The sequence below is a fragment of the Esox lucius genome, chromosome 13 (genome assembly GCF_011004845.1).
Source record: "Esox lucius isolate fEsoLuc1 chromosome 13, fEsoLuc1.pri, whole genome shotgun sequence".
In the NCBI taxonomy this organism is placed as follows: Eukaryota; Metazoa; Chordata; class Actinopteri; order Esociformes; family Esocidae; genus Esox; species Esox lucius.
This window is the reverse complement of record NC_047581.1, coordinates 30,626,338-30,638,851: the sequence shown is the minus strand read 5'-3', so window position 1 is coordinate 30,638,851 and position 12,514 is coordinate 30,626,338. Positions and strand designations below refer to the sequence as shown.

At 42.8% G+C, this 12,514-nt stretch overlaps 1 protein-coding gene across 1 annotated transcript in view; it reads left to right on the top strand.

Moving 5' to 3' along the window:
- Window positions 1–12,514, top strand: part of LOC105014530 (protein unc-13 homolog B) — a 160,375-nt gene that overhangs the window by 37,464 nt on the left and 110,397 nt on the right. The window contains exons 4-9 of the mRNA XM_034296332.1: window positions 575–692; window positions 1,562–1,685; window positions 3,029–3,102; window positions 4,704–4,761; window positions 5,782–5,829; window positions 12,211–12,430. Of these exons, the coding sequence (XP_034152223.1) occupies window positions 575–692; window positions 1,562–1,685; window positions 3,029–3,102; window positions 4,704–4,761; window positions 5,782–5,829; window positions 12,211–12,430 (642 nt within the window). The remainder of the gene's footprint in view (window positions 1–574; window positions 693–1,561; window positions 1,686–3,028; window positions 3,103–4,703; window positions 4,762–5,781; window positions 5,830–12,210; window positions 12,431–12,514) is intronic.

The following is a 12,514-nucleotide window of genomic DNA, read 5'->3' as shown; positions in this document are numbered from 1 at the left end:
TTGTTACGGTTATGATTAAGATGAATTGAGAAACACAAGTACAGGAAGGCTGGCAGTGTGTTTTTTAATTACCTGCTGAGGCTCTTTACCCCGCACCTTTCCTAAATTCCCAATGTGGCACTTGTTGCCCTCTTCAGCCACGTTGGGGCCATTTCAGTATGCGGGTTCGTCTGCTGTCTCTCCTGTTAACCCACTGGCTGTCTGACTGACTCAATGGTTGGTTTAGTTACTGATTTTCGAAACTGGCTCACTGTGCATCTCGCTCACTGTGCAGCTAGCTCGCTGGCTTTTTGATTGACTGGTTGGCTGTTTGACTGACTGGCTTGTTGGCTGTTTGATCGACTTGCTTAGTGGTAAGTGCATTCCAGTCAACAAATTAGTTATTGACAAAAGTCGGTGCCAGGAAAAAAAGACAAATCTCTTCATTTCTTTTCAGGAACTACCTCTAATTGAAAATACAAATGTGGATGTGTTCAATACTTCCCAAGGTTTCCTTGATAACGCTTTTAATGAAGTGCAAAAAATGTGTGTGTGTGTGTGTGTGTGTGTGTGTGTATTGGTGCATGTCTTTCAGTGAGATCGGTCACCTGGAGTCGGGCCTGGTGGTGGAGCTGTGGAACAAAGGTCTCATCTGGGACACCATGATAGGAACCTCCTGGATTCCCCTGGACACCATCCGACAGTCAGATCAGGTGCGCTCATCAAGTGTTGGTGGTGGTGCACGGGTGTCTGGCTGGCTGTCCACGAGGCCTGGATGTTTACCGATACATTTAGGCCTTCATTTTAAATCGGAAGAGGGGGCTTACATTTAATATGATTTTGTATGGATCTACGCATCTTTGAAATGTAAGATGATGCTGATGTATTGATCGTGTGATGTGTTCATATCCCAGTGACTCAGGTAAACTGATAGAAGAACCTTTGACCTTTGTCATCCCTTTGACCTTCATCACCCCTTTGACCTTCATCACGGCTGTGAAACATTTTCAAATTCTGTTTCCGCCAACTGACTTGGGGAACCCTGAAAACTCTAAGTCCAGCATGTTTGCACAGTTTTCTGTCGACATGTTCATTAAACGTAGCTGGGAGTCACATTTTTAAGCCGGCTTAATCAGTTGCCCTTCAGAAAAATTGTATCTTATAGACGTTATTTTTTTGCTTTTTATTCTTTCAAACCGTCTTTGCTCCTTTCATGTGTCTGTAGATCCTAACAGGCTCCTCTGTCTCTGTCTCGGAGGCCAGAGCTGAAAAGCGTGTGTACTTTCATTATTTACTGTATCTGTTGGGACGTTTTAAAGGCTTGCTCTGCCCTGTCCAGTCATGTAGCTATTAATAATACACACCCCATGTTTCACTTCATCTCTACTCAGTCTCCCATTATATTTATGCTCCTTTCCCCTCCCTCCCCCACACTATTTTCTCTATCTTAACCCTTCTTTTCTCTCTCCCCTGTTGTGTTCATCTTTCTGTTCGTCTCTCTTTCTGTCTCCCTTCCCCACTTTCTCTCTTTACCCCCTCTTTCTCCCTCCCTCCTCCCCTCTTGCTCCCTCTCACTCCATAGGAGGGTCCGGGAGAGTGGATATCTCTGGATGCTGAGATCCTGATGAAGGAAGATGAGGTCTACGGCACCATGAACCCAACACCTCACCATGTCTTGCTGGACACACGTTACGAGCTGCCATTTGGTACACACAGGGATCTCACATAAACACACACACAGACACGCAGGCAGACGCACACACTCGCAAACACTCACACACACACACACTCGCAAACACACAGACTTGCAAACAGACACATACACACTCATACAAAAACACACACAAACACACACACACTTGCTAACACATACACTCAGGAACACACTCGCAAATACACGCACACACATAGACATTGTTTTTTATTTCGGTGAGGACTGAACACTGAGTAACATTTGAAACAAATATTTCCCCTAAACATAACCATGTACTTGTGAGGACCTACAGATAGAAAGCACACACACACACACACCCACACATACAATTCAAGCCTTTCTTTGTCAGCACAGTCTATTTTTCTGCTTGAGGTGTCTGTAAACGTATCAACATCATCAGGCCTCTAATTGGGTCCTTGGTCATTTACACCTTCAGCCTGCATGATGTGAGCGCATGAATTAAGACTTCCTCCTTTCGTTTTTCTCATCTTGTTCTCATCTTGTTCTCGGCTTGCTGTTAACTTGTTCTCAACTTGTTCTTAGTTTGTTTTCAATGTGTCCGAAAGAAAAATAAACTCAAACAGGTGACAGGTCAGATGTTTCCCCCACAGCTGTTCCGGTCTATTACGCACACCTGATTCAACCTGACAACTAATCATTAATCCCTTGAAAAGGTGAATCAATTGAGATAGTTTGGAGGGACAAAAGGATATTTGAAATGCCTGGGGGTCCTCAAGGAGTGGGTATAGAACCAGTGCATGTAAGGGGGAGAAAAGGCACAGTCCCCTCCGCACACACACACACACACACACACACACCGCAGTGTTTCTAGTAATGCATTAAACAGTGTGCATATGCGATGGGTGGCAGCACTCTCCGCTGGGCCTTGGGCAAGATGGGCTGAGATGGGAGAAATGGGGGAAAGGGGTTGATGGCGAGGAATGGGGGAGGGGGGGGGGATAAAAAGTGAGAGAGGGAGGGGGAGGAGCTTGGCTTCTCTGGTCTTTTTACTCCTTCACTCTTTCCATCATTTACACATCCATCATTTTACATCATTTTCTCATCCATCATTTTCCATAATTAACTCATCCATCATTTTTCATCATTTACACATCATTTACACATCTGTTCTATCATTTTTGTGTTATTGGAATCTCCCTTTCTCTTACAACCCACATTCTGTCACTCTATCTTCTTCTCTCGCTGTCTTCTTCTCTCTCCCTCTCTCTGTCTTCTCTCCATGTGTGTGTGTGTTATTTTTCCTCTCTCTGTCTTATCCTCTCCATGTGTGTGTGTTATTTTTCCTCTCTCTGCCGGTCTAATCCTCACCATTAGATATCCCGGACGACGAGGCCAAGTACTGGACCAGTAAACTGGATCGACTCAACGCCATGAGGATACATGATGAGGTGCGTAATATCCAAACTATATGTCACCCACTCAACACCTCTCTCTCTCTCTGTCTCTCTTTATCTCTTTCTATATGTCTTTCTCTGTCTCTCTGTCTATCTCTCTTTAGCTCTTTCTATGTCTCTGTTTCTCTCTCTATGCCTCTATGTCTCTCTGTCTTTCTATCTCTCTATGTCTCTCTCTTTATATCTCTCTCTATGTCTCTCTGTCTCTCTATCTCTCTATGTCTCTCTCTTTATATCTCTCTCTATGTCTCTCTGTCTCTCTATCTCTCTCTGTCTCTCTCTTTATATCTCTCTCTATGTCTCTCTGTATGTGTTCCTCAATTTTGTTCTTCCTCCATCTCTCTCTGTCGCTTACTTTTTACATTTTAATTATAAATAAATAAAGGGCTTTATTGGCATGGTAAAGATTTATTTACCTTGCCAAAGCAAGTTAAAGAGTTATAATAAATAACCAAAGTGAGAACAGAAATATGTTATGTAGGTAATAAACACAAGTTTTAAAAAGTATTAAGGTATTTTATTTTTTGTAAGTGCAAAAAGATATAAATGACAATGACAAGGGAGAAGAATAAAGACATGAATATGGGTTGAGTCGACACGGTTGTTGGTGCTCCACTGATCGTCCTTTTCTCATGGCCAATGGTCAGAAATCTTGTTGCTTTTTACTGCACACTTCGGTGTTTCACCTAACAGAGGTGTGGGTTTCTCAAAGTGACTTGATTTCATATATTTTTTGGGTCTGCATTATCTGATAAAAGGACGTGCCTCTGTTGTGGTCATACATTTGTCAGGAGGTAAAGAAGTGCAGCTCCATTTCCACCTCATTTTGTGGGTGGTGTGTGCCTTTCTTCTCTTGATAGCAAGTCCATGCTGACTGCGTCATGCTCACATAGTCAAGGGTTTGCTTAACTTGGGGTCTGTTCTAGTGGTCAGGTATTCTACCACTGTGTCCTCTTAGTTTTTTGGTTGATTCTTCCAGTGTGTCCAATTGTTTTCATTTTGCTTTCTCATGATTTGGTTGGGTCTGTGTTATTTTCTGTTTCTGTCTCTCTCTCTCACTCTATGTCTGTTTCTCTCTGTCACTTTTTGTCTCTCTGCCTGTTTCTCATTTCACCCCTACTCAACTCACTCTTCTCAAGGGGCAGCCCTTTTATTTTTTACTGTGTTATTATTTTGATGTATTCGTTTCGGTGTAGATTTTGGGGGGTTGCCTATTTCCAATAAATTCATGCCAGTACGGTCTTGGGTCATTTAGTTATACTGTTCGTGTTTAGCCTCCGAGAAGCAGGACAGAATGTTGATATTTAGGAGAGGAGTCTTCTGAATGTTTTTGCGTGGCATGATGTTCTCAGGCTGGGTTAGCTCATGTATGCCTCCCAGTGATCAGACAGTGTTACAACACACTCATATAGCAGATTGTCTCATTGGATTACATAATGTAACGTGACCATACATGCAGATTAAACTACGCTGTATGTTAGTTAATCATGTGACGGAAGGGTTAGGACTTTTTACAAAGACATGCTTCTTTTCGCTCTTGCCCCTTAATGTTTCATCCATGATCAATTGTATTTTGTTTTTTCTTCATTCTCTAGTATCCATTGCAGGACGAGGTTCAACGAAGACGTTTGGCGTCTCAGCCTGCTCAGTGCTGTAAGTGAGATTCGTGTGTGTGTGTTGAGTATGTTTGTGTCTGTGGTGTGTATGATCCTGTTTTAGATAGTAAAGCAGACAATTCTGTACTCTGGATTTTTTATCCAGTGGCGAGGAGGAAATGTTTTATAATTATGGTTCAGGGTAAGACCAACAGTTGGAATCACTTTTAGAATTGGGATTCGTTTTAGAATTGAGATTAGTTTTGAGTCTGATTTTAAGGTTTGGGTTATGGGTTAGAGAAAATAGGTAATAATCTTTCTGGTCCTCACATGGTCAGAAAAAATGCAAGGTATGTGTGTGATCCTGGTCTATTTGTAAAGGAGGTTTCTAAGCTAGTCCCAGCTAGGAACATTTTGATTTCTGGGTTATTGGATTAGGTTAATGGGAAAACCAATATTTGTGTGTAAGGATAGAATCTAGGTAACTTGTTTGCTAGGTTTATGCATTACATGTCTAAGTTTAGGCATTTCAGTTTTTTTGGCCCACACTAGAATAGAAAAACAAATGTGTTTGTGTGTGTGTAAGTTATCACTGAAAGAAACAGGGTGCTGAGGAGGAGTGATTTTCAGGATTCTTTACTCCATCATCATCAATCATCAATCGCATCATGTGCTCAGCAAACCTTCCCTAAGCTTACTTCCTCACTGACTTATGTTGACTTTTGTTGAATCATATTGACTCACGTTGACTCATGTTGACCTTGTGCTGGTGAGACACATCGTGACATTTCTAGTTCCTCACCTTTACAAAATGTCACTGTTTTTAGATAACAGATTTGCTTTTGAAATTCTTGGGAAAATGGGTTAACATACGATGACTATAACAAAATGATTGCTTCACTGGCACTTTTATATTCTTAAACGTTATATTCTTCTGCACAACTATTCTACATGTAAAGGACTTATATCTTATTTCTTTCAACGCCTATTTGAGCAAAATGACTCATAATAACTTGACTCTTTCCTTCACTTCCTCGTCCTCCGTTTCTGTTTCTTGAACTCTTTTGTCCACCACCAGGCAACTGGACTTATTTTGGATGGAGTGAACAGCAGGGTGAACATCAAAGTATGTACTTCATTTGACTTCTTTTCTTGTTGCATTCTTTGCATTTCATTCAGCTCTCTGTTTTAAGGCAGTGGGGTTTGCTTCCACTTGTACCTTTGTGGCCAGTGCATGTTCTGTCCTGTTTCAGTTTTCAAGATGAGTGTCTGTCTGTGTCCAGCTGTGTTTCCTCTCCATCGCTCACTCTCTCTATCCCTCCTACATCTCTCTATCTCTTTCTTTATCCCTCTCTCTCCTTTGTTTGTCCTTGTTTTTCAGTGTCTGTCATTCAAAATGTTTACTCATTGGTCATTGTGCAGATGTCCTTCACCGGATTGGTCATTGTGCACATTTCCTTCACCGGATTGGTCATTTAATATCTGAATTTGTTTTCAAAGAGTGGGGGGGGGGTTCAAAAGATTTGGGGAAACTTTCAGAAAATCTGCTGCCCTACCTTCGATTGATGCTGGTTCTTCTGTTGGGGTGCATGGACAAGGCTTTGACTGGGCTGAGTGGAAGACGCCCTCTCATAGCTTTGGGAAAATGAGAGGCCTTCTGTTTCATTGAGTCCTTGGTTTTTGGTGGAGGTCTGTTGTCTTTACCCTTGTTGCCAGTGCATGCTCTGGTCTGCTTCAGTCTTCAAGAAGTTTAATGCACTGAATATCTCTGTCTCTCTGATCGTCCTTCTCTCTCCATACCTCACTCTCTCTTTTATATCTCTTTTACTCTCTTCATCTCCTTCAGTCTCTCTTCCTCGTGCTATCTCTTTCTGTACCTTTTTATTTTTCCTGTGTGTCTTATTCTTTTGCCTGGCCGAATGAGTAGAAGAAAATTAACAGGATGTTTCTTTGAGACTGGTTGCTTTGTTTCTTTGTTGCCTCTGTCAGTTGACCGCTAGAGGGAGCTCTAGGCCCTCACAGCACTGAGCTTGCTACCTCACAGCTCTAAGCTAAGCATCCTGTTTCCAACCTTTTCACCTTCCTTATTCTCATTATCTTTACTGGTTTAAAAGTCTGACAGAAAAAAAAAAGTTGGATTTAAAATAATTGAATGTATTTATGTAAGCCTATCCCATTCATCTACTGTTTCATTATATCCCACACAATATTAAAACAATTAATCATCAAGATCTATGAGAATGTAACACTGCGTGGAGAGTTAATCAGACAAGCAAAGTCACACAGACATTTTGGGTATATCAAATATAAGCATTTAGCACCATCCCAAACCCTATGATACATTTAGCACCATCCCAAACTCTATGATTTGATCAATTGGGGGTGAGAGAGGGATTGAATTGGCCACTATTGTTACTCCTTTGCCCTGATAACAAGATACATATATATATATAGTTTAAACTTCTACCCAGACCCCAACCATGCTATTTATATTCAACAAATCAGGTGTTTAAACCTGTCGCTAATTGGCTTAATAAGCAGGTGGTCGTAACAGTTAAATAATTAATTTGGTAGGAATTAAGTCAGTTATTTTTCTTATTCTGACAAAAACAGTAACACTGAAGGTGAAGAAGTGTGACCTTTATTTAAATTGGGCGATTCAGATGAAAGGTGTTCACTTGGCAATGACAGCCTGGAAAATGTGTTTTGCTGTAATCATTTAGCAATACTCTTAACCAGAGCTAAGTATGCATTCAAGCAAATCTCTATGAGAGGCAACTGCGTATCAGGGTCATAGTGAGCTCAGTTTTAACTGAATACATGATGTACAGTATATAACGTCATTTTGAGAAGAGTCATGGTAGGACATCGGACTGTTAGGTAGTTCAAACATTTCTGTTAGGGATGCACAAATTACAAAATGTTTGATTGATACCGATAATCGATATTCACATACCACAAACAGGCAATACAGTCACCAATATGAATGTTTTGTCATTTCTGTACCCTGGCGTAAATACAAATTACAAATGTTTGCTTCTTATGATGCTTTTTATTTCAATAAGTGTAAATTCAGTTATAGAAAGTCATATTTCTATATATTTTAATAACTAAACACTCCACAATAAGCCTGGTAATTAATGTAAAGTGTATACATTACACCGATCAGCCATAACGTTATGACCACTGACAGGTGAAGTGAATAACACTGATAATCTCGTTGTCATGGCACCTGTCAGTGGGTGGGAAATATTAGACAGCAAGTGAACATTCTGTCCTCAAAGTTGATGTGTTAGAAGCAGTAAAAAAGGGCGAGCATAAGGATCTGAGTAACTTTGACAAGGACCAAATTGTGATGGCTAGGCGACTGAGTCAGAGCATCTGCAAAACCGCAGCCCTTGTGGGGTGTTCCTGGTCTTCAGTGGTCAGTACCTATCAAAAGGTGGTCTAAGGAAGGAAAAGCAATGAACCGGCGAAAGGGTCATGGGCGGCCAAGGCTCATTGATGCACGTGGGGAGTGAAGGCTGGCTCCTGTGGCCCGATCCAATAGACGAGCTGCTGTAGCTCAAATTGCTGAAGAAGTTAATGCTGGTACTGATAGAAAGGTGTCAGAACACACAGTACATCACAGTTTGTAGTGTATGGGTCTGCGTAGCCGCAGACCAGTCAGGATAACCATGCTGACCCCTGTCCACTGACGAAAGTTCCCACAATGGGCACGTGAGCATCAGAACTGGACCACGGAGCAATGGAAGGTGGCCTGGTCTGATGAATCACATTTTGTTTAACATCATGTGGATGGCCGGGTGTGTGTGCGTTGCTTACCTGGAGAACACATGGCACCAGGATGCACTATGGGAAGAAGGCAAGCTGTCAGAGTCAGTGTGATGCTTTAGGCAATGTTCTGCTGGGAAACCTTGGGTCCTGCCATTCATGTGGATGTTACTTTGACACATACCACCTACCTAAGCATTGTTGCAGACCATGTGCACCCTTTCATGGCAACGGTATTCCCTGATGGCATTGGCCTCTTTCAGCAGGATTATGCGCCCTGCCACGAAGCAAAAATTTTTCAGGAATGGTTTGAGGAACAAAAAGAGTTCAAGGTGTTGACTTGGCCTCCAAATTCCCCAGATCTCAATCCAATCGAGCATCTGTGGGATTTGCTGGACAAACAGTTCAAATCCATGGAAGCCCAACCTCGCAAATTACAGGACTTAAAGGATGTGCTGCTAACGTCTTGGTGTCAGATACCACAGCACACCTTCAGAGGTCTAGTGGAGTCCATGCCACGACGGGTCAGAGCTGTTTTGGTTGCAAAAGGGGGACCTACACAATATTAGGCAGGTGGTCTTAATGTGATGTCTAATCAGTGTTTATGATAAATGTCAGGAATGTGTTTCAACCCCCTGTATTGCATCACATCTTCTTTAACAACACTCTGTAAGCTTTTGGGAACTGAGGAGATCAATTTCTGCAGGTTTGAAAGGGAAATGTTTTCCCATTCTTCCTTGATATAGGATTTCAGATGATCAACTGTTTAGGTTGTCCTTTGTCTTATTTTTTGTTTCATATTGCACTAAATGTTTTTTATTGGGTGTGGACTACAGGCAGCCCTGTTTAGCACCTGGACTCTTTTACTACAGAGCAATGCTGTTGTAATATGTGCAGAATGTGGTTTGCCATTTTCTTGCTGAAATAAGCAAGGCCTTTCCTGAAAAAGATGTTGTCTGGATGGCACCATAAGTTGCTCCAAAATCTGTATATATTGTTCAGCATTAATGGTGCCTTCACAGATGTACAAGTCACCCATGCCATGTGCACTTAAGCACCCCCATACCACCATCATGGATGCTGGCTTTTGAACTGTGTGCTGATAACAAGCCAGATGGTCCCTGTCCTCTTTAGCCTGGAGGACACGGCGTCCATGATTCCCAAAAATAATTACACATTTTGATTTGTCAGACTACAGGACAGTGTTCCACTTTGCTTCAGTCCATCTTAAATGACCTCGGGCCAAGAGAAGGTGGCAACGTTTCTGGATCTTGTGTATATTTGGTTCTTTCTTTGCATGGTAGAGTTTTAACTTGCATTAGTGGATGCAGCGACGTACTGTGTTCATAGACAGTGGTTTTCGGATACTGTCCGCCCTTGTTGTCTTGCCAGTTGGGCTCTCGTCGCTACTGGAATGCCCTCCCTCCAATGCCTTTCGGGCGAAGAGTCAATGAGTTGTTGTTGTCTTTCTGTTGCGCACTTGTGCAATTGGGCTGTACTCTGCTGGCAACATTTGGCCCTCATTCAGGTTGGTTGCGGTTGATGGGTGTCTCTTTGATTGATGCCTGGCAATGTGGGTGGATTGATTTCCTGCATGTTGGGCCCTGTCCGGGGCCTCCCATCTGACCATCTTTGGAGAGTCCCCTGAGGTGGGGCCCTCTCCCTTGTTCTCTAGTTCTTTCTGCATGTTCTTAATTAAGATGTGCTTACTCTTGACAACCTTATGGTTCATTTTTGGGTCGCCCCTCCAATGAACTCATCATAGTCATACAGTTTCTGACAACTGTCCGTGTACAGGACATGTACAGGAAAATACTATATTAGGGAGTCTTCCTGTGGTGACCCCTGGGTCAATATGCACACATATGCACATATCATGGTAACGGCTCGGCTCACTGTTCAGCTGCGCGAGTGGGTGGAATATATCATGTAGGGAGTTGCTGCCGGTGTGTCTGGGCTTCACATTCTTAAACAGCAATATTTCATAAACTTAAACATGCATAATGATATATTCATAATACGTGGGATTATAAGCAATTTGCAGAAATTCCCTCACAATGGCAGTTGCTTCAATGTATTTAGGGGTGTGGACCTGGTCAAGACAATCTCCTGAACTCCAAACTGAATGTCAGAATGGGAAAGAAAGGTGATTTAAGCAATTTTGAGCGTGGCATGGTTGTTGGTGCCAGACGGGCCGGTCTGAGTATTTCACAATCTGCTCAGTTACTGGGATTTTCACGCACAACCATTTCTAGGGTTTACAAAGAATGGTGTGAAAAGGGAAAAACATCCAGTATGCAGCAGTCCTGTGGGGGCGAAAATGCCTTGTTGATGCTAGAGGTCAGAGGAGAATGGGCCGACTGATTCAAGCTGATAAAAGAGCAACTTTGACTGAAATAACCACTCGTTACAACCGAGGTATGCAGCAAAGCATTTGTGAAGCCACAACACGCACAACCTTGAGGCGGATGGGTTACAACAGCATAAGACCCCACCGGGTACCACTCATCTCCACTACAAAAAGGAAAAAGAGGCTACAATTTGCACGAGCTCACCAAAATTGGACAGTTGAAGACTGGAAGAATGTTGCCTGGTCTGATGAGTCTCGATTTCTGTTGAGACATTCAGATGGTAGAGTCAGAATTTGGCGTAAACAGAATGAGAACATGGATCCATCATGCCTTGTTACCACTGTGCAGGCTGGTGGTGGTGGTGTAATGGTGTGGGGGAGGTTTTCTTGGCACACTTTAGGCCCCTTAGTGCCAATTGGGCATCGTTTCTGACCATGTCCATCCCTTTATGACCACCATGTCCTCTGATGGCTACTTCCAGCAGGATAATGCACCATGTCACAAAGCTCGAATCATTTCAAATTGGTTTCTTGAACATGACAATTAGTTCACTGTACTGAAATGGCCCCCACAGTCACCAGATCTCAACCCAATAGAGCATCTTTGGGATGTGGTGGAACGGGAGCTTCGTGCCCTTGATGTGCATCCCACAAATCTCCATCAACTGCAAGATGCTATCCTATCAATATGGGCCAACATTTCTAAAGAATGCTTTCAGCACCTTGTTGAATCAATGCCACGTAGAATTAAGGCAGTTCTGAAGGCGAAAGGGGGTCAAACACAGTATTAGTATGGTGTTCCTAATAATCCTTTAGGTGACTGTATTTTGCAAGTTTAAAAGCACTTAATTCTTCTAGGCAGGGCATCAAGTTAAATGTTTAGTTCACCAGTAAATATGCCTGGTAGATTAATCTACCTGCCACTGAGAGAAGGTTACCGTGGTAACGGAGGCAACTTCACTTGCTTGCTTCTGTGAATACCACGTGCTAGCTGACTAGAATCTGACTGTAGTAACTGTCCAGTAGGAATTTGCAATCATTTGCAGCAGTTGCAGTTTAAACTCAAACATTGAAACCCACTACGCAGGTGAACAAAACAAATGAAAGATACAAAAACACAGGTTTCAGGTGGTAAATACAATAGCACCAGGAGCTCAATAGCCTTTAAAAAAGTGTTGTAACTTGACAGATAATCCATGTTGCAAGAAATTGCAATACATGTGTCTAACAAAAATCTAATGTCTTGCTTTGTCGGCTATGGTTTTGCCCATGGTAAACGCTGGAAAGCACAATCAATCTGACATATCGGCCGTATTTAAAGCAATTGACTGGCGATCTTTGCATCCCTAATTTCTGTCTGTGTTCTGTTCCCCTCCTCCACAGCTTACGATGGCCACGACAGTGCCGTGGAGGACCGCGACAGTGACTACCGGAGTGAGGGGGGCAGCCACCGACCGCCCCGGTACCACACCACGCCTCAGCCCAACTCCTCTGTGCATCAGTATCCCATAGGACAGAGACGGAACCAGCACTCCGCCCTGTCTAGAGACACTGACTCTGTAAACAGCTATGAGCTGGAGTACAAAGAACCCAGGGCGCCCAGGTACACACACACACACAGACCCTTGTCCATTAAGGGACTAGCTCATGGCTAGTGATTATGTTGGACACTGTCGCTGCTGTACTG